This window comes from Cyrtonyx montezumae, unplaced genomic scaffold, assembly GCF_038088225.1.
Source record: "Cyrtonyx montezumae isolate F1298 unplaced genomic scaffold, pur_monq_1.0 scaffold_8, whole genome shotgun sequence".
Classification (NCBI taxonomy): domain Eukaryota; kingdom Metazoa; phylum Chordata; class Aves; order Galliformes; family Odontophoridae; genus Cyrtonyx; species Cyrtonyx montezumae.
In genome coordinates, this window is record NW_027072089.1 from 19,006,580 (window position 1) to 19,028,900 (window position 22,321).

The 22,321-nt window shown below is 42.0% G+C and overlaps 1 protein-coding gene across 1 annotated transcript in view; it reads left to right on the forward strand.

The window, feature by feature from the left end:
- NCALD (neurocalcin delta) overlaps positions 1-21,408 on the forward strand; it is a 46,857-nt gene extending 25,449 nt beyond the window's left edge. The window contains exons 2-4 of the mRNA XM_065752293.1: positions 12,709-13,105; positions 19,160-19,265; positions 20,198-21,408. Coding sequence (XP_065608365.1) covers positions 12,728-13,105; positions 19,160-19,265; positions 20,198-20,295 — 582 coding nt within the window. The 5' untranslated portion in view covers positions 12,709-12,727 and the 3' untranslated portion in view covers positions 20,296-21,408. The remainder of the gene's footprint in view (positions 1-12,708; positions 13,106-19,159; positions 19,266-20,197) is intronic.
- The last annotated feature ends 913 nt before the right edge of the window (positions 21,409-22,321 follow it).

Genomic DNA, 22,321 nt, shown 5'->3' on the forward strand with positions numbered 1-22,321 from the left:
AAGCAGATCTTCCACCTGCTCACACCTTGCACAGGAGAACTGCTTAGCACCCTCATCTAGTAGTAGCAGGCTCTGACACTCCTTGCAACCAGAGACCTGTGTAGCCACACTTCTAGGCAGACCTTCTGTCTGGGTCGCCACAGCCTTCTTAAGGCAAGCCCTCTGTCTTGTAGAGACCATGACAGAAAAAAAATAAAAACAAAGAAGCGAAAAAAAAATTGAGAGTAAATAAATAAATAATGGTTTATAATAATATATATATAGATATGAATTGTAATGTGATACTTCGCGGCCCTCCCTGAGCCCTTCAGGGATATACCCCTTCAGCCCTAATCAGCTGAGGAGTGTGGGTGAGGGCGCTGAAACCCTGGCAACGCCTATGCCTCGTTAACACCTACCTCGTTAACACCTGCGCCTCGTTAACGCTTCGTTAACCTCTCGCGAGAACAGCCGTTGGGACTGCCTGCTCTCACTCGGTTCCCGAGAGACTGGAACCTCCCGAAAACCCACCCTGTACCTCAATCAGCCACTGCAGCTCCGGCTGTGCCGACTCCAAAGCAGTTGATCACGAGGACTGAGTCAATAGGGAAAAAGTGGGGAGATTTGCATTATTTCATGGCAGCTCCACAGCTTCCAGCTCTGTGCTTGGGTGACTACAGCTGTTGTGCCAGCACATCACCAGAGCATGCCATTGCCAGCATGGATCCTCACCTCTTGACTAATGCAGACTTTTTTTTTAGCATTCAGCAGCCACATTCAGAACTTCATTATAGCTGAACCAGCACCTGGGAATGCAGGTCCTTTCCATGCACTTATATTTCTTGCACCCAGTAATCCTCATTAGAAGTCCTAACATGCACATATCCCCTGTTTCCTTAGAAGGTATAGATACAAGGGCAAGACTGCTTCCAGGCTTCTGTGAGAATGTATTCAGGGACTGCGAACTGGGGGCTCACAATAGAATTACCCCACCCAAGTAGCACTGATGCACACGTTTCTGCACACATAAAAATCTCAGAGTAGAGGGATCCCATCATTTAAGTGGAGAACACACAGTTGAACTTTGGCCTCTATTGCTTTGACTACAGCAAAAAACAAGGGTTTAAAAATAAGGAAATGTTTGCCTCTTGGAAATTTTCTGAGCAATTAATCTAAGAATTATTGATGTTTCTAATTTTGTTAGGAGAAGGAAGACCATCAGTCACACTCAGAAATGCCAGCTCTGTGCTGATAAATCACAAAATGGGAATGACTGTTTAATGAAGTTGCCAGAAAAAAGATTTGCTGCCAAAATCAAAGATATTGCTCTCTCACTCCCACTCCTTCATCAAGGAAATTTCCAAGAAAATTCTGGCTCTTCTCCAAGATTGTCGTGTGTGGTTTTTCATTTCTTTTCTTTCCTTTATATATATATATATTTATTTTTTTTTGAGTACTTGGAAACCAACTGCAAAGCCAACTTTACTGCCAACCTTTAAAAAATCAGAGGAATGACAAGCTATGGTGATAAAAGGTTTCACTAAGCATTATGAGATCACTGCAAACAGTTCCCATCTGATCACAAATGAATGAGCGATGTGTGGGTTTGAATTGTGCTCCTGATATGATGATAGTTACATCTTTCATTTAGATTGAGATCAAATTAATCTAATAAAGTGATGGGTGGTAAACCGGTGAAAAGTGACTGTTTTATCATTCTGTGGAGACAAATGTGAAAATATCCCTATTTGAATTTAACAAAGTGACAGATTGTAGAGCACCTTGCATGACATAAATTCTGGTTCTTCATGAATGTCTCATTTTCCTAGAGTGTTCATTAAAAAGCAGTAAGTCTCATGGGGAGCACCCTTCATTTAATAAAGAAAAAGCAAGTTGAAAATCAGAAGTTCTATTTAGGCTTTCATAGTTAACAATTTCTTAATCTTTTTTGGAGGATTCCTTTGCCAATTCACAGGAGGATCCCTGCCTTGCTCACAGATTTAAGTGACTTTCCAGTGAAGTCATTAGAACATTAAGATATGAGACATGTTTGGTGGAACAGGATGTGCTGTTATTATTGAATAAGTAATTTGTATGGTGATTTTATATGGCACTTTGCAAACAGCAGGCTGATTCTCCAGCATTTATGATGTTCCTGAGCAGTGGAACTTAGCTGTTTTTTTTCATAACATTGGAAGTAGAGAAGAGAATTAGGAAATATCTGCCTGAAACGAGTGGAAGTGGGGAGTGTTTGGGGAGTGGATTGGGGCACAAATTATTGGTGAAGAGACAATTGTCAACTGAAGATTTTTTCAGGACATCTTAAAAGCTGTATGTAGCACACAGCAAGAGGCAGACATTTCAAGTACGAGGACTTCTATTTTTCCTAAGGCACAATACCAAGAATGCATGAACTTAAGGTTACTATAGAAAGAAGATTGTTTGGGGTGCATAACAAGAAAAGAAATTGGAATCAATAAGGCCAGAGTCTAAGATCCTTATTTTTGAGATTATGATTGCATAAATGCATAGACCACATGAATGGGTCTGTATTGTTGACCATCATGTAACAGATGAATTTCCATTAGCTCCAGGCAAAAAATCTAATCAGAATCTCTCCAACTCACGTGTACTTCCACTTCCTTCCATGTCTGAGAAGTGTTGTTTCCCAAGTAAAAGAAGTCAGATCACCAATTATGTGAATCAAATGCTGGTGATGGTGCTGTAAAGAGTTCAGAAACTGCTCCTAGCAGTAACATTACTGGTAATCTACTGTTGAGACAGAAAGAGCAAAATGAAATTATGGTGGATGAAGTGGTAGTAGTTTGTTGAGAATCAAATACTTATTTCTTTTGGATTATTTCAGTAGAGAGAGAGATGCAGAGTTTGTGCTATAAATGTCCTTCCAAGGTTTCCAAATGCTGTTGCTTTGGTTGTAACATGCTTCATTTTTAGTATACTGTTTCTGCACACTACACAAACATTAGTAGTGGGAAGAGAAATAGAGAAAAAATAAAAAGAAATGATATGACTTGGATGTTTTCAAAGGTAAAAATATGTAAGAATGATGGTTTTTGTTCTAAGGAGCTAAGAAACAGCAGAGAAAAGTAAGAGATAAGAGAAAAGAGAAAACATCAAAGAAAGAACAGAGCGCCATAACATGATAAACTGAATTCTTAGGAAATGAAAAATGGGCAGAGGTGCTGAAAGTCCATTACAAGAAAAGAGAATTGCAGAATCGGAGAACTGCAAAATCAGAGAAGCTGAAACCTTGAGGACGGCACAGGCAAAAGCAAGCAGGTCCAAAAATGTAATAGGAACAGGATTTTTGTTTATTTACAGTCACTAGGAAGTGACAGTTTCTTTCATGTTGTGTAAAATTTGTTTTTCCTGAGGTTAAACTTTAGAAAGGAGCTGTCTCATTTTGCCACTTTGGCTTTTCAAAAGTAATAAAAAGTGTTTGTTGAACATGTAATAAAACAAAAATTAATTTGTCTAAAAACAGTTATTCGGTGAACTTTGTTTACTTCCTCAGAGGATGTTCATGAAGGCAGAAATGCTGCTAACTCTTTCATTTGTGGAAGAGTTTGTCTCAGTTTTATGGAAAATGATTTTCAGTGGTGTTACAAGGACATTCAAAGAGATAATTCAAATTTTTCAGTCTAGCTTTAGTACTAGTTTTTTTATACAGTGTTCCCCACTGAGCTTGTGTAAGGATATGTACATGTCTCGGATTCTTGCATAGACAACTGTTTTTATTTCACTGCAGAAAAATTAGATTATCTATGCTGTGATGTCATTACAAGGGTTCCTTCTACAGTACAGTATTATTTGTATGAGTTGCCACTGCCTACACTTAATAAGGAGAACTGCCAGGGTTTTCCGTACTGATAAAAGTAGTAGTAAGAAGATACAAATTGTACAAGAACATGTCCATACGTGTGTGAGAGAGATGGACACAGAAGCACAGAAAATTATTTTTGCACTTCATTTGTAAAATGTTTTTCTATGCCTCTTAAGGCAGTTTGCTTACCGACCTTTACGATGTTGTTCAAGCTCCAAATTCATTCCTGTTGAGTAATTTCTAAAATCAGGCAACACACTATGTTTTGCAAGAAATAGCAGTCGGGTATGACATGGGCCTGTTTTTCACAGCATGTTGTCAGGACTGGACATCATTCTGACTTTCAAAATAAGCACAAATATTATTCTCACAACCTCTATATCATACCCAAACTAAGTGTTCTAAAAAGATAGTACACAAATTGTGCTTGTAGGTGTCAGAGAAAGCAGTGTCTACATTAAATGCTAGTTGTTTGCTTCAGAACCTTGGGGTGTCCTCCCAGGACACTTGCCTTATAGAATGAAGAGAATCTGGTACTCCCAGGACATGTCACAAAGAGCCCAGCTCTGCTCAGTTTCACCTCATCCCTCTTTCCATTGCTTGTGTGAGAAATGAGGTGCCTGAAGAGCGCAAATGAAGCTAAGTGAAGAGTTCACCTCTGCCATGGAGTGAGCAGGGGATGTTGGATATCATCTAAAAATGGGCATAGAGCTTCTCCAAAACTTGTCAGCAAGAGCAGTGCAAGCCTCTCACATATGGCAGTTTTCTTTGTGTTGAAATGGCTATGAAATGCATACCTCATGCTTACAGAATCAAAGAAACAGAATCGTCATTGTAAGTTGTAAGGGACCTTTGAAGATTATCCGTCCAACTCCCCTGCAATGAGCAAGGACGCCTACAGCTAGATCAGGAGCCCCATCATGCCTGACTCTGAGTGTCTCCAGGGATGGGCATCCGCCTCCTCACTGGGAAACCTGTTCCAGTGCCTCATCACCCTGATTATAGAAAACTTTTTCATTATATCAATTCTAAATCTCTCCTCATTAAGTTTGAAAACATTTCCTCCCCTGGTGGTACTTTAATTCTGGATAGGTTGAGAAGAGCCACATCCACCATCTGCCTGGTGAGTGGCATGAGTATCATTAAGAACAAGGGAGGATATCATCATCACTAAAGCTAGTTGCATTCCTGTTGACAAGAAGCTTTTTGGGAGAAGCAGCAAATTTTATGAATTAGGGTTATGGCTGAGGAAATAGTCTGTGTTTCTGGACCACTTCAGGGACAATTGTTTTTTTTCATTACCTTGCAAGTAGCATGAAGAATTTAGTTGGGAATACAGGGAAGGGGTTTTAGGAAAAAATAGCACAGATGTTGTCTTAAACTAGTATCAAAATGTTATTTTGTTTTGTTAGTGCTGAAGTCCATCATGTCATTGTAACTTCTCAAATAGAAATTAAGCTATGACTCATCTGAATGAGGTTATGAAACACCAAGATTTGTCTTCCTACTAATTTTCAAAAATTAAGAATTTATTATGGAGCAAATGTTTTATTTAAGTTATCAATTTAAAATCTTTGCAAAATGAAAGTGACTTTCTGTACTGTGGTTTGGCAAAGATCTAGCTGTGACCTGTACAGGAGCTGTATCCTGTGCCATACATCTCCAGGAGGATGTTTTCTCATTCACAGGAAAATCTTGGGCTTCAGTGACAAATTCCTTTAATGTAGCAATATAGAATGAAGAATAGAAGTGGCTAGCCTCGAATTTCCCTAAACAACTAAGAGCTAAAATCATGCCATATGTCACTGACTTCCACAAGCAATGCTGAGCAACAGAAAGTCACCCTGTTCTGCAGTATTACATACTGCCCCAAGTCATTAACACAAAGCAGATGGCTTCATTGTTGATTAGTGCTGGTTAGAATCTGAAATTCCCAATCCACGGGAAATTTTGACATTTATATTTATTTTCACTACAAACTGGAACAAAACATTGAAATTTCCCAGTGGGATGGAAGATAAAAATGCCTTGGAAACAGAGTTATTTCACTGCAATGGTAATAAATTGTGTTATCAATAATGTCAAAACTACTGTAGTGCAAAATTTAACATCTAATATGAAAATCAAAACAAAAGTAGAAATAAAATAAAAAGTCACCCTGAAACTTTCTGCTTTGTTAAAATGAAATGATAAAGTTAAAATGATTAATTCTGACTTTCTAGAATTTATTCCAGAATGCAACACATTTGCAGAAAGCATTTTGATGGAAATGCATTCTACTGGAAAAAACGTTCACCCAGTGCTGCTCACAGACTCATCTTGCAAATACAAGGATGTAAGAATTCTTAGAAATGACATGCACAGTGAAAAAATCAGTGCTTTCCCTGGGGTTGAAAAACTTCTTTGGAAGCTGTTCTCAAAAATTCTTACAATCTCTACAGTATTACTTCAGCCTTAAATGTCTCCTCTTCCTTAGCTCCCTCGTGTTCAGACACACTGACAGTGCTAAGTGCTGGCATGGACATTTGCATTCATGAACTGGTAAACTCCAGCATTAAGTCTTCATGTTTCCACCTCTTTAACAAGGCTCTGGTCCTGGCTGCCAAAACCTCCCACTCCCATTCTCCTGTTGTTAATTTTCCCTGAGAAAGTTCCATGAAATGTCTTCAATATGGAACAAAAACCCTCAGTTGCTTTCCAGGTAGAACATCATTCCTTTTTCCGTCTTTAAAAATATCACTTTTGGCAGTTAATGGCTCAGGATTTTTCAGTATCATGCTTTCATTTTATCTGTCAACACTGAGTCTCTGCTGTGGGATAGGAGACCATCTGTTAGCATTTTTTTTAAGGGTAGAGTAAGCACAAATGTCACTCTTTGGGAGTCACATGCTATTTATTTACAAAGATAAAAAAATCAAGATCATGAATTCACATCAGCTTCTCCTGTTACTTTGTGCAACCATAGCTTTCTGCTTCGGTTTCCACTCCCTCCCACCAAGGTATTGCATCTATGGTTACATAAAGGGACTGCACGAGATGTAGGACAGATTAGAAACCCGATAAAGTTGCTGCTAGGTGAATTTGATGACGGGTCTGCTTGGGTGCACTGGGGAGGGTTATGTTACTGCTGGTGAGTGCCTTACACAAAGGAAAGGAGCGCTTCAGAAGAGAGGAGAATGAACTGCTTTCAACATAGCTGAGATGTGAGAATCAGGATAAAGGCAAATTGCAGCGAGGCGGGAGTGTAGGAAGGCTTTTCTAAAGTGCCCAGGCCCTTGTTAGGTACCAAAATAAATGGTGTTTATTTCTGGGAGATCTCAGCTTACTGATTACAGATGCTTTGTGAGAAGCTGCCTATTACACAGGTGTCCAAACAGAAGATGCTTCTTTTTTGCCTGAGGTAAACTGCGGTTGAAAAATGTGACCTCAAGCATTTCAGACAATGTGGTCCTGAATAGGGTTGTTAAACAAAGAGACTTCAGGCTCCTAAGCTGGTCTCCTAACAGAAGACAAAATCACTGTACAAAATGTGTAAATCAGATCTTGGTATATGGTCTCCTTTGGAAGGAACGCCATGAGACAAAGTCACCCCAGCTGGAATGGGCTGAGGCATTCTTCCAGCTCCCCCACAGCGAGCTCAGCACCGGTGTTTATAAATGCTGCAAGATTCCTGTGTTTAGTGAAACAGCTGAATGCAGCAAAGGCTGGAAAAATGTCCTCCTAAGGATGGTCGTCTAATGTACTGTGTTAGCAAAGTCTCTGTTGTCCTTGGTCTTGAAATATTGGGCAAAGGCAAACATATGTCTACAGTAATTCTCCTTCTGTAGAGTTTGAAGAGATCAAATATATATAAACATATATCCAACTCACAAAAGGGTCATCTCAAGTCTGCCAAGACAAAGAGTTACTCATTTTAAAGATCTGAGATGGCTCTACCCAGGATTAATGAAAAAAACAGTTTTATTTCTTACAAAGCCTATGGTGAACTGTTGTTCCTCAGCTCTCCTTAAAAGAATAGTTGCAAAATAAAAAAAATACATGCATGTTGTCATGATTTTTACTGTAGTGAGTTCTTAAACAATGAGGGAAAAAATGAAACCAGGAGTCTCTTTGGGAACTTGGGAAGGGGGCTTAGCCAAATTCTTTTGAGTTCTTCCTCTTTTATTTGATTTCTGTTACCTTTTTTATCTCCATATTTCTCATTAAACATGGGAAATATTACTGTTAAGCTGTGCTGGGTGGAGATTTTCAAGAAAAGTGTGGATGTGGCAATGAGGAACGTAGTCAATGGGTTGGTAGTTGGACTGGATGACCTTAGAGATCTTTTCCAACCTTAATGATTTCTATGATTCTGCGACCTCAGCATCTGTGTGGGTTGGCTGCTCTCTGGGCAGCAGCAAGCAGCTGACTGCCACAGCTGGAGAGCAGGCCTGCTTAATGTCCCTGTGCAGCCCAAACCTGAAGGGTGGGGATGGCACCGACAGAGCCACCGACAGATTCCAGCCTAAGATGTGGGCATTGGTCAGTGTAATATGATGAGCTCTGGGCTGTTGTTTAGCATCTGCCACTGATGCTGAAGACCCTGGTAGTAGTGCATTAGCATTTATTGACAGGGGCAGTACCTTCCTGCTCCTTGTTCTCTCCCACTCCCCTCTCCAGCTCTCATTGCTAAAACGCACAAAGTAATTATGATAAAGAGAAACAGGAGACGATGTGGAGCAGCTGTAACGTTTCTCTGCAAGGGTAAATCTGCAGGGATAAGAGCCTGGGCTTTTGATGTTCAATATCCATAAGCGTTTCCAAGTTTGCAACTCATGAACACTGTGCAGCTGCCCATCTCACTTCAAATAGTGCCATAAAGGTTTTGCTGTCACTTCATGTCTTCGGTTTCTCCTGGGGGCTGTTGCAGGAAACCCAGGAGCAAGTGCTGTCCAAGGAGCAAGGAGGGGCACCTTCAGCAGGGGCGGGTGCTTCTGAGAGGGCTGGAGGAGCAATTTCTACCCCATGCTGGATGTTTCAGACATGGTGTACTTGTTATACTGCACTGCAAATCTATTTACTGTTCTTCCTTGTGAATATTCATAAGAGAATGTCAGATTTTTTTAATGAATCTTGCTTGTGAATTTTATCCTTTTTTTTTGCTGTTTGCCAATATCATCAGATACTGCCTGAATATTTTTTGAAGTCCCTGTGTGATTTGTAGCAAGTTCTTTCAAAAATATGTTCTGAGATACCACTCTAAAAAAAAAAATGGATAGAAGCGGCAGAAGGAGGTATCATTGCCTTCCTGCCCAGTCGGGCCTGTGCTTGGGAAGGCTGGACCAGCACCAGTGTCCATCTATGCAGTGTGCTGCGTGGCTCAGAAGGGTGCTCCTGGAGAAGCCCATCACTACTGTCTGTTCTCTTAGAATTGCCATAGCATTCTGATGGTTGAAAAACTCTGCCTACAGTCTCGTGAAAAATTCCACACCTAAGCCTGATTAGACCTGGCTCTGAATGTCTGATGCACGGAGCACTGACATTTCCTACAATAACCAGCAAACAGATTCTTCTCATAGCAACCACCTAGCAGTGGCATTTTCTTTCCTGATAGAAATGAGATCAACCTTTCCAGCCACAAATGCATCACCAATACCTTATTTTACCAAATAATATTGTCCTCAGAAAAAAGGCATCACAATATTTTTGTGTCATGTTGTTCCACATAGGAGTCATTCATATACATTAAGTCCAGCACCATTGTATCAGAGGAAGAAACTGCAAGTAAACACACTCATTAAAAAACAGGAGGTCTGGCATACCTCCAGTATTTATTTTTCAGGTCTATCAGTTCTTTCCTTTGCCATTGTGATTGCCATTCACTACTTACTGGTTTTTATTACTTACATCTAACAACTTATTAGAATTCTGAGAAGTCTAGAAGAGGTGATAAACTGTGGGGAAAATTCTTACATAAATTCAGTTTTATTTCATTCTTTGCATTTATTGCTACTGTTGCTGACTGGAAGTTTCTTAGCTCACTGTGCTCTGCCCATAATCCAGTCTATCCTGAAGAGGCAGGCAGCAGTTTACAAAGTGATTATAAGGATCTTTGAGTGTCCTCAAGGATTTTCTGTACTTGGCTGCAAAGGCATTTTGATCTGCCGTTGATGGAATGGGCACAATAAATCCCATCGTTAGGGTTCCTAGAACAGCACCTATTAATAATGAACAAGTCGGAGGGCGAGGAGCATGATACAGATTCATTGCAAATGTGCTCAAGAATAATTCTATGGCTTTTGACTGCGTTGCCTGGTATCACAGTGGCTGTGAGTTTTTGCCCCTTGCTGAACCACATGAGGTTGGTTCTCCCTTCGTGCCTGGAGAACACAGATTTTTTTCTGATGGCGATGTTTTGCAGCTACCAGTAAAATGCAGTACATGCCATTATCCTGTCTTTTTTGATTACTTGGTAAAAATATATGAGATCTGCAGCTATCTGCATAGATAAATGCTTTGTTTTTTGGTCTGAAACACGTTGCTGGTTATCTTGTGAAGGCCATAGACTGAATACTATTTTCAGAAGACCCTAGACTGGAAGTGCGCAGGCTGAGCTTTGCATTTTCAAATGTTTGAGGTATTAAAAAGCAGCAAGGGATTATGTTGCTAATGCCAGCTCGCTCCCACTGCAGCTGGCTTGTGCGTGGTTCAGAGATGTTCCCTCCCTCCTCCAGAGTCTGCACAGCATGCAGCCCTGGGGCTGTGGGGCAGCTGCAGGCTGCAGGCATGGGTTGACGCTAACTGCTGTGGGATTTTGCTGGATTGCTTTTTATTAATCTGGTGCCGCTTTAAACTAAGCCTTGCTGCTTCACTTGCCCAAGTGCTTTTCCACCCTGCTGGAAGACCCTGCTCCTGCCATTTTGCTTATCACTAATGTGTCTAATTGTGAAATGTGCACTCTGCTTGCTCCCATGTTGTTGACTGGGGACCCCAGTCAACACACAACTGAAAGCAACACAGCATTCAGCTGGTCGACTGGGCCGTTAGAACAGGGACGTTTCTGACATTTTCAGAGTATTAAGAGCTCAGATGACTGAAGAACTATATGGTAGGTTTTCATCAGGAGGAAGGTAATAGAAAAAAATTATCTTTGAGGTGTTATCTTCTACTTCCCAAGTGTTTTGAAGATCCTTCAGGAAGAAAAGACATCATTTGGATTGAGCTAGTCGTGCAGGCCCCTGAGGTGGGCAGAAGAAGGAGGAGCTCACAGCAGGCAGGACTTCTCAGCATGTCAGCCTTCTCTCCATGAGTAGGGAGCATCTTCTCCATCGTCTCTAGGCACTCAGACATGCATCCTGTGGAGGCACGGGCACATCTAAGATGGCTCCCGCCATCTCATCTTTGAGAAATAAAGCTTTTAGGTTGCTGTGGTTCAAGAACATAGGAGATGAAGGAGACAATCCTCCAGCTGCTTTGAGGAGTTCAAATTCACCCCATATGATGTTCGGTTTCTTTCCACAGGAAGCAATAAACATCAATTAGGGGAAGCCCCTATTTCTCCTTCCTAGTGTCACACAGGAGAAGCACGAGCTGAGCTTCAAATAGCAGTACATTCCTCACTAGCTGCTGTCACTAATGATTCTGTTTTATTCTATGTTTTTTAAAAAGCATTACCTTGATCTAGAAAGGACATTTTATTGAACATTCATTTGCCACTCCAGACATCATTCATAAATCCATCTCAGCAGCTCAGAGACTCTGTTCTGACAACAGCGTGGGAGTCTTGTATAAATTATTTTGCAATTCTACTTAACTTGTCCACACATCAGATTTTAGTTGTGACTGTCATTCCCCTGATAAATCCTCAGGCAGTTTTCTGTCGACAAAGCGTACCTTCCCACAGTTCAGGTATAGCAATAAACTTCCAGGAAAAAATGATGATGCTGTCCTTTGGAGCCAATGCACTCAGGCTCTAAAACTTAAAACCCAGACAGCTCCAAACCATTAGTAAATCTGCTGCTCAGTGTGGCATGTAGCAACTTGCCTTAAATAAGATATAATTAAAGTGATTTAACTGAAACAGTGGAGATAAAAACTGTATCCAAGTATTTTTCTTAATGGTTAAATTAAGTGAAATGAATTTCCAGTTTTGTTGTCTGGATAATTGTGTTTTTTTCCCCTTTTTTAAAAAAAAAGGTTTGTTTTCAAAGAGTCATGACCACCCAGACTACTATTACTTAGTAACAACTCCAGTTTCTGGCTACAAGGAGAATTTTAAACAAACAAAATGAATAAAAAAGAAAACAACAACAACAAAAAATAAACCCTGTAGTTTGGGGCACGGGAATCCACTGCTGATAAAATCTTTCCAGATTTTATCTGCATTTGAAATAAAATAGGAATTGGTCCATGCCAAAGAGAGGCTTAATGGGCTGCTCTGATCGACTCATTAAGATGTATCTAGAAGTTCCTCGGAGCTCCTGGTTTCTGTGCCTATGGCAGATGCACCTTGATGCTGTTTTGGAGCAATTGTAAAAACTATTATTTGCAGCAGGCAAAGGGGTGAGGTCCCTGAGATGGTCGGAGGATGTGCTGCAGCACACAGCTACCAGTCAGCCTGCAACTCACATTGCTTACATGGTGATTTAAAAGGGAAAGTAGGATGGCAATAAATTCAGTGTAACGACAGTTCTCCACACTGTGAAAAAGCAAAATAAATAACATGTAGGAGAGACTTGTTAGTTTTTTCCTACTTGTAGTAGGAGACACTGTCAAAAACTTGCAGTTGATTCCCAAGTGCAAACTCCCATACACTGTTCTTTTGCAGCCTCCAAGCTAATTGTTGTTAATAATTACAAATGTTATTAACTATTATAACTAAAATGAAGGGCTTTTTTCCTCTGTAGGTTATATTTTGACACCAACATGGGAAAGCAAAACAGCAAGCTACGACCTGAGGTCATGCAAGATTTGCTAGAAAGTACAGACTTTACAGAACATGAGATCCAGGAGTGGTACAAGGGCTTCTTGAGAGACTGCCCAAGTGGACACTTATCCATGGAGGAGTTTAAAAAAATCTATGGGAACTTTTTCCCTTATGGGGACGCTTCTAAGTTTGCAGAACACGTCTTCCGCACTTTTGATGCCAACGGAGATGGAACAATAGATTTCAGAGAATTCATCATAGCCCTGAGTGTAACATCGAGAGGTAAACTGGAGCAGAAGCTGAAGTGGGCATTCAGCATGTATGATCTCGATGGGAACGGCTACATCAGTAAGTCAGAGATGCTGGAAATCGTACAGGTATGTGCTGCTCAGAGACACCCCTTCACCTCCCACATTCCAAATTATGGAGCAGTGCCAGAATGAGAACTGCGTGAAAAACTCCAGCAGCATTGGGGGGTTGCTTTCTGGGTTCTCTGTGTAATGCTTGAATGTAAAATGTCATTTCTTTTGTCAGAGGTTTGTCACAATTCATCCTACAGCATTTGATATCCAGTCTTAGCTTTTCTGAGCGATACACTGCATGGGAAGCTCTCCTTCAGGAGCTGTGCTGTGCCGGAGCGGAGCAGTTAGCCTGGTGATCAGTGTGCTTCTGTCTTCTGGGAAATCACTTCCAACTAATTACAGTTAATTACAGTTGGAACGAGTAGGTATCTTAGATTAATCAGATAGCCTACTTTTAAGGAAGGCAGGCTCCCTCAATAAGAAATCTACTTTGAAATCATTTTGTAAGGAAAAAACAGCTCAAGTATCTTAAAGCGCATCTGTCTAATTCCAGCAAGGTGTGCACACTTAATGCTGTACCAGCTATCTTCATATGAACTTGCCAGTATAGATAAACCTTCTTTGGATAGATGAAGTTTCCGTACACTCCTTCTTTGGATGCATTTTCTTGTGCTGCTAATAGGAGTCCCACCTCATTCTGTCTTTCTCTAACATGCTTTTACCCTTGAGGCACATCACTCTACTCAAAGCTTTAAAACACTTTTTGTACAGTGGTGTATTAACGCAGTTTGAGTCTGTGTAATGCAGCATTGTTCAGAAAAGAAAAAAAGCCTGTTATCAGGATCCTTCATTTCACTGGTAATTTTGCAGTGCTCTCTATGTGTTGTATTATTCAGATTTGTATTTGTACTGGAAATGAAGGGGAGAGAATACACACAAATTACAGCCTGTGATGGCAAGCTGCGTGTACGGAATCAGTGTAATGTGTGATACCCTTGTCCTTCTGTCAGAGATCTTCTGTGCCCTCAAAACAGTAACAATCACACTTCTTCAGTAAGAGCAGATACGTGGCTCTGTTGCAAATGTAGAGCTATTGTGTTATTTTCCACCAATTTTATTTTGTGTTCCAGTTTCTGGGGTAAGAAGCAGAGCTGCCCTGAGCCAACAGGCACCTCCCAGTCTCGGTGCAGTGGAATATTTGCATTAGAAAAAATCATATTCCTTCAAATCTTCCACCTCCGTGGGCAGGGTAACAGTCTGCCAATTGCATTTTCTCAAGCTTTCTTCCTCCTCATTAAAAATAAAAAGAATCCCCAAAGATATAAGAAAACACGGAGATATACCAAGGGGTCCCAGCCCTTCCAAGTACCACAGGAGGAGACACACTGAAGATGGTAGGACCCCTTGCTGCCAACAGGTATTTAAGGAAGGCCTAAGTGCTCAATAGCAACATACACCCCCAAATCAGAAGGTTTACAGATACAGAGAACAAGGCCACAGTCGTGTTCATATCCAATTTAACTAAAATATCAGTGGCTGAGATCTCTGTAGTGATCCAAGCAGGTACCAGCAGAAGTAGCAGCTTTTCCCTGTGACCATGGACCTGCTCGCCAGTGTGCTTAGAGGCCGAAATGCTTGGCCTCCTTTGTGGTCATCTTGGAACCAAATTATAGCACTGTCTTTTACAGCCATGTTGCCACCACAAAGTGAACCTGCAGTGCAGGAGTTGGTGGGAGCCCGCACCTCCTCCCTGTTGGTAGGATTTGTTGCATGGTTTCTGGGAGTACGTTCAGCTGAGATCTGAAACCAGGCAAGAAGGCATTTCTTGCTTTATCAGGAGGTTCTTTTGATGTACAGTGATCAGCCTTATAAAAAAGCAGCAAGCAACTATCACTTTCATTTATGAAAGATGATTATTTTTTTAATATGGAAAGACAGGATTCTGTATTGAATGTCTTTGTGGATGCACTCAGCTGCTGATTGTGAAAAACAGAACTCTGTAATATCTCTGATATATGTCTCAGAGGAACTTATTACAAGTCCTTTTTCTAGCATACATTTGCATATTGATATAGCAGAGTTTACTATGTTTTCATCTAGATTCTTGTTTGAGACAATATATCAAAATGAATGCAAAGAAAGCAACCAATTTAAAAGTAGTTTCACTGAAAAATGCTGCCCCTATTTACAGCTCCTGGGTGCCCTGGGCTTACTGCATCTGAAATAATGTGGAAGAGAAGCATGGCAAGCTTCTCATCTTTTTTAGTCTGTTTTCTCATGATTTTTAGTCTGTTTTCTTTATGCTTGGAAAGCCATTTCTCCACTGCCATTGTCTATAATGCCAACAGTTACATACATTTCCCTTCTTAGTACCACCAACAGCACTATGAATGGTTCAGAACAACTTTCTAAAGCCACTCTAATGCTACTGCCAGTCACAGCACACCTGCAAAGTACTTCAGGAAGAAGTTTCATAGCCTGCCCTCCTGACTGACCTTGCCACAGGTTCTCCTGCTCTAGAAATGCTTTTCACATCTCTCATGCGTTTACCCATAATCTAACTACCTCAGAATGCTCAAAAATAACTGCAAACCAGATAGAAGTTTTGTTTCTGTTCCCCTGGCTGAATTTGGACAGATTTGGCAAGAATCTCTTACAATAAAACTTCAAATAAAATATGGAAACCCTGTACGAGGGGTGCATTTTTTCACAGGGTGGAATCATGAAATTCACGTTAAGAATACAAAGCCAAGGTGTGAGAATAACACTTTCAGTTTAATACAATTGGGGTACACCCATTTCAGTTGCTGGACAAGGAGGAAACAGAAGTTGATACGGGAATAAATAGAAGCTGATAGGGCTTTCAGTAAAGACGGTATCAAAAATCCCAATGGGATTAAGAGGGAAGCATCTTTTTTTCAGGTCAGTTTTTCACCTTTCGAGACTTCTAGCTATCAAAATTAATTTCAATTGAGGAAAAAGGATTGCCTTAAAATTTGTGCTGTCATCATTGCCATCACTGTAAGGAACACTATGGCAGTTTGCCAGCCACAGCAAGAAGGCATAGACCTCACAGAGGTTTCTGGACAGTGTTTAGCAATGCCACTAACTCCGCACTGAGCAGCAGCTGGGAGCAACGTGTAGTGGAGACATGAGACTTGCACTAAAGCACCCATTGCAGTTGATACAAACACAGGTGGAATACAACAGCGGAGAGCTCAGGGAAAAACCAGACAGGTTGGATGGAGCTGGAGCCTGTGCTTGCTCTTAAATGCTTTCTTGGTGGTATTCAGTGGAGCTGAAGAAGCCTTCCTGGTCGAAGTCCACCTGGGAACTGATAAATGACCAGCTCTGAAACATGTACATTTAGTGCTACCAGTGGCTTTCTACCCCTGTGCTGTGAGGCTGAGGAATTGTTCTCCATGCAGACTGGAGCTCCCACAGCCTTTCAGTGCCAGATTATGCAGCCCAGGGTTGGCACAGCCAAGTTTCACAGGGTTATTGCATGAAACCAGCTTCCTTTGAGACTTGCCTTTCAAACCAGCAATAAAGAGCTCTGTGTAGCTGCAATGAATTAATATGGGGCAAATCTTGAATCAGTTTTAGCTGGCTTTTACTTTGGGAAAACTTCCCACTGAACTTCTGAGTAAAGACAGAAGAATTTGTCCAGAGGAACCATTTTCAGCATGACAGGAATGCTTACTATGTTATTCCCATCTGGCTTTCCTGGAATATCTCATCTCTTATTCCCTTCACACGCCTCTGTGAAAAGAGCCCTGTGGGATGAAGTCATCTTGAAGATCTTTTTTTTGTGCTAAAAATCTGCATATTCTTACTATGGTTACTTTGATCAGAGTAAACACGCCTGCACTCCTGCTCCACACGAGCACACAACTCCCACACATTCAATACAGACTCTTTGTTTTGCCGTCCTCTCACCCTGAGCAAGGGAGTGACCTCTCCACCTCTCTTCCTCCCTCAGACAAAAGCTAGACAGCCTAAGATGCTTACACAGCGGCAGCTTTATGAGCCTCATCTCTGCTCTAACCCCTGAGAGACTCACATGCTGATCGGGGTGAGGCAGGTACAGATTCTTACTGACCACCTTCTTTTTTTTTTCTCTTCCTCTATTCTCTCCTTCCTGCATTTCCCTCATCCTGACGTCCATTTGTTCACATCTTTATCCCTTCTACTGTTCTCTTGGCCAACTGATAGTCAAGGCTGTGTGGAGAGTATCCCTGTCTGCTCTGCAGCTCATACCCTTGCACCCTGAATCCCCTGGGGGCCTTTGGGCATTCCCACAGCCCATTTTATGATGAAGAAAAGAGTGTCCACCACCTTCCCATTCATACAGCAATTGACCACGTCGAAATGTTCTTCCACTCCAGTCTGTGACCAGCATTACAGTCTCAGGAGAGGAAATCTGCAGCCTCGGCATTGGTAATACAACTGAAAGAGCAGATGTTTGGCTGTGCTGAGCATAAGTGATGAATATTTAATTAAACAGATTAATGTCTTTCTTAGGGTGTTTATGCTTCAAGTTATTTAAAGGCTAGGCAATTTGAAAGGTGAGCTGCCTCTGCCCACGGAGAATCCAGTGAGATGGCTGAGGCAATGGGTGCTCATTGGTCTGCACTTAAAACATCTGTGCTGCTCAGTGGTGTCTTCCAGCTGGTGAATCAGTGCTGAGATGCTCCTGGGGATCCTGGGCCATAAGGTTGGAGTGTGCCAGGCAGAGTGCTTTCATGGATAGAAAGTGGGGCAGAGGAGGAAGTGGGGCATAGGAGCTTCATAGCCTTCCGGGTCCTGCAACAAGGACTCAGCTTGCAGAGCAGGAGGATGAGGTTAAGAGATCAATGCTTCTTGTTTTAAAATTAACATGACTTCTCTTTTAGGGGCAGGTAGGATTGTATGTAACTAACAGATTTGTCCAAGCGAAGGACCACAGTGAGTGGGACCAAGACATCTGTTTGGTGTGGCACAAATTATGAATGGTGTTTTTCTAGCTCTGTAGGCACCACGAAATGGCCACCTCATTCCTGATCAAGCCTTCATTACCTGTGAGACTCAACAAAGGCAAGGATGAGTCACTGCCCTCCCTCAGGCAGGATGCTGACCAAGAGTGGGGAACGCAGATGGGTGGACAACGTGGGGTGAGGGATAGAAGAGGTGAAGGTGGGTGGATGAAGTTTGTACTGCATCCAAGCCTGGGACCCCCAGCACAAGAAAGATGCAGAGCTCTTGGAACAGGTTCAGAAAAGGGCCACTAAAATGATCAGAGGGCTGGAGCACCTCTCCTATGTGGAAAGGTTGAGGGAAATGGTCTTGTTTAGCTCGGAGAAGAGAAGGTTCCAGGAGACCTCACTGTGGCTTTCCAGTACTTGAAGGGAAAGTATCAACAGGAGGGGGAATGACGGTTTACATGGGTTGATAGTGACAGGATCAGGAGAATGGCTTTAAACTAAAGGAGGGGAGACGTAGGTTGGGTGTTAGGAGGAAGTTTTTCACTCAGAGGGCGGTGACGCGCTGGAATAGGTTGCCCAGAGAGGTTGTGGATGCCCCATCCCTGGAGGCATTCAAGGCCAGGCTGGATGTGGCTCTGGGCAGCCTGCTCTAGTGGTTGTCAATCCTGCCCATGGCAGGGGGGTAGAAACTACATGATCTTCGAGGTTATTTTCAACACAGACCATTCCATGGTTCTGTGAAGTGCTGAGGTAGGTCACAGCATGGAGGCAGGCCACAGTATGAAGGTAGGCTGCAGCCTGGGACAAGACCTTGGTGGCCTTTCTGCTCCCCAGGTCCTGGGAGCCGCCAGTGTATAAGGGCTCTCCAAGTGATAAATTAATCCGAAGACTGTTCTCATAAGGGAAAATGTAATCTCAGTCCAAACTGAGATTGTGTTCAACTGAAACTAAATAAGGAAACATATTATTTCCTAAATGAGTATCCCACTGAAGAAGACAGCTGCATATACTTGTGTCACCTGACTCCCTTCAGCATCCACAGGACAAGTCCAAGCACATGTTTCCAGGGTGTTTTCTGCCTATTTCAGTCACCAGGAGTTAGCCATACCCTTACACTGACCTAATATGCATCTTACCAGCTCTTTGCTCCTGTCATATTACACAGGCAATCTATAAGATGGTTTCTTCTGTAATGAAGATGCCAGAAGATGAGTCAACACCAGAGAAAAGGACAGAGAAGATCTTCCGGCAGATGGACACCAACCGTGATGGTAAGCTCCCTCCAGATGCCAGGAGACCCTTCAATCTCACTGCTTCTCCTCTGGCCACACGGGTAAAGCCATGGTGCCTAGGGTCCTCCTCACCCCTTTGCAGGCAGGCTGTACTGCTGTCTCTGGGACTTAGAGATGTGCTATGCTCAGAAACACTGCACAGAAGCACACATCCAGCTCTTTAATTTTCCTTTTTTAAATTTTTTTTTCTTTTCTTGTCAGCTCATTAATTTCACACTAGGAGATGGTAGTCTCAGAATAAAGATCTAAGATTTTCCACTGAAGAGTCAAGCATCTATTTGCCTGGATTTTAGGTTTTAAAAACCCTTGCCCTTGTTGTCTGCTCCCACCTGGTAGGGTGGTTGTTGAATGCAAAGTAAGTGAAACCTTACTGCACTTCTGCCACGTACCTCATCTTCTCAGTACTTTGCACAAAAGTAATTCCTAAAAATTGTATTCCCTAAAAAAAAATCAAGAGATTATTGAACTATGGGAAAAATTAGTGTGGCTGAGGACTCTTTTCAAAAGGTGAGGTCTCTCCATGGTCTGTGGGAGCAAGCACAAACCCCACGTGAGATTCTCTGATGGCTCAGTCTCACCTCTGTCATAAGCAGGGCTAGAATGTTTGGCCTTAGTTTAACCCTACCTCCGTGTAGGAAGATTTCGGCACACTCATGCCTTTCTTTAAGGCACCAGGAACCACATGTATCTGGGGAAGATGTGACCCCATGTCTTCTATGTGATCAGAGTGCTTCTGACTACTCAGCACAGGTCCCCACAGAAAATACTCCTCTGTGGAGTGACCCATCTGCAATGCACCCCCAAGGATTTCCCTCACTGCCTGTCACTTTCCTTCCACCACTCTTGTCTGCAGGCTTGGCAGGCGTGAAGCAGCCATCCATGCATGCTAAGTCAACATGTCTCTTTTCTAGGAAAGCTCTCCCTAGAAGAGTTCATTCGAGGCGCCAAGAGCGACCCATCAATAGTGCGACTCCTGCAGTGCGACCCCAGCAGCGCCGGGCAATTCTGAACCCAGCCTTTGGATGAATTATGTATCTGCTTTTTTTTTTTTCCTTGCCAAACAACATTCATGGTAGTGTTGCCTCTGTATGGCCAATTATGCCTTCTTTTGTGGCATCTTATAGCTTCTTTTGTTGTGGATTAATTATAAGAATGCTGAATTGCTCTTAACGATTTGTCCAGAGCACGAGCAGTACTGTTTTAAACAGATATTGTGGTGTTATCACTGTTTTAAAGATTTTTTTTTAACATGTCTGTTTTGGAGAGTACACTTGAGAAGGACAAAACCAACAACAAATCCTTGGCAACAAGACGTAATGACAGGTTTTGGGTTTGCTGCTTTAGTAGCTAAGTATTCACCCAGAGGACCTGAAAGTGTAGCAGAGATTGAAGCAAAAGGGTTGTGATGGGGTAGGACTCTCCTGGGATCTCCTCTCCTGCCCAGGAAGCACCAGTGAAGTTCAAAGACAGGATGTGTACGACTGGTGAGGGCTCCACTGTCTGCACCCCTGCACCTACGCCTCATTGTTTCAATGCTGTGAACATTTTCAAGGTTGTAAAGGAGGAGGAGAAAAAAAAATGCAATCAACAGTTTTTACTTGATTTACAGTGGCTGATTTCACATGGCTTTATCTGAAAACCCAGCAATTTGCAGTCCTGATCCCCAAATCCACAACTGATGATACCTCTTGCCATTTGGGGTCAGCAAAGGCAGACATGAGTATTGAAAACTGGGTATTGACAGCGAATTTAAGGGAGATACATGTTGAATGTGAATTTTTCAAGTTAGTAATACAGTAGTTTCTGCTAAGGAGAGAGGGCATTCAGCCAAGGAAATAATGTACACCTTCAAGGGGCTAGAACTGAAGCAAACCAGCTATCTCCAATGTTCTTGTGTAGTATGACATTCTGGGGGTGTTTTTGTCTCTCTCCACATGGCTAATGCAGTGTCCAGGCCTGCTCCTAGGGGAAGGCTGTCATCAAAACTTGTTTTAAGCCTAAATTGTAGCATTCATGTTTCCTTTATTTTAGTAAAGTTCAGAAGTCTGTACTAAAACAAGGAAATGGTACGCTTTATGGTATATTTATATATATAATGATTAAAACGAGAAGGAAAAAAAAAGATCAGCTCTGAAAGAAATGTTGAATGTTTATCTTTTCGCCTAGATGCGGGAGTTCTGCAACTTGCTGCTGCAAACCTTTGTCTTTCGGTCAGAGTTGCTGCTTTCCAAGCTAGGATGCAGACATGGGATTTCTTGGAAACTGTGCAAGTGCTGCTGCAACAGAAAGGCTTTAGTGGCTAGAGGCATTATGCTGACTAAATTGGCATTAATCTGTCATTAGCTGAGGGCTGCTCTGTGATCCTGCTGGCGAGGTGTCCATGTGGGCAACACACAGCCATGGGGACCCGTGAGCTTGGCAGTGTGACCCTTGCCTGACAGGCAAGGTTGGCATCTCGTCAAGTGACCTTGTAGATGCTAATCCCCAGTAGCCTTAATTTACAATAAACTAAAAGTAAACTAAGTCTGCTTTGCAGATGATGATTCACTAAATACTAACTAGAAGTTGTGAAAAAGTAGCAGAGCGTGAATAATTTTTTGTAGAACGTTAGGTAGCATGTACAATTAAGAGAGAAGAAATCCCTAGGCTTAATTTCCCATTATCATTTGCTTTGCAGGGCTTAATGTGCAAAGCATATTAAAATGAAAATGAAAATAAATTAAAAATTGCATTGTTAATCAGTTGTACTAAAACGATTGTGAGTGGCTAATTGCACTCAGTGAATATCTTCAGGCGCACACCTTTGTCTCAAATGACTGCAGAAAACCAACTGAAAGTTCCTTCCTGTGACACTAATACAAATCCTGAGCAGAGGTGTGGAGGGGAAAGTGAGAAGGTAGAAGAGGCCCAAGCACACAGGTGCGCAGACACAAACAGATTGCAGTACTTAGCACTTTCAGCTGTTACAAGCATCGCAGGCAAATTTTGCACTGATTCTTACAGTTGATGAAAACGTTCCTTAGCTCTCGCTCCCT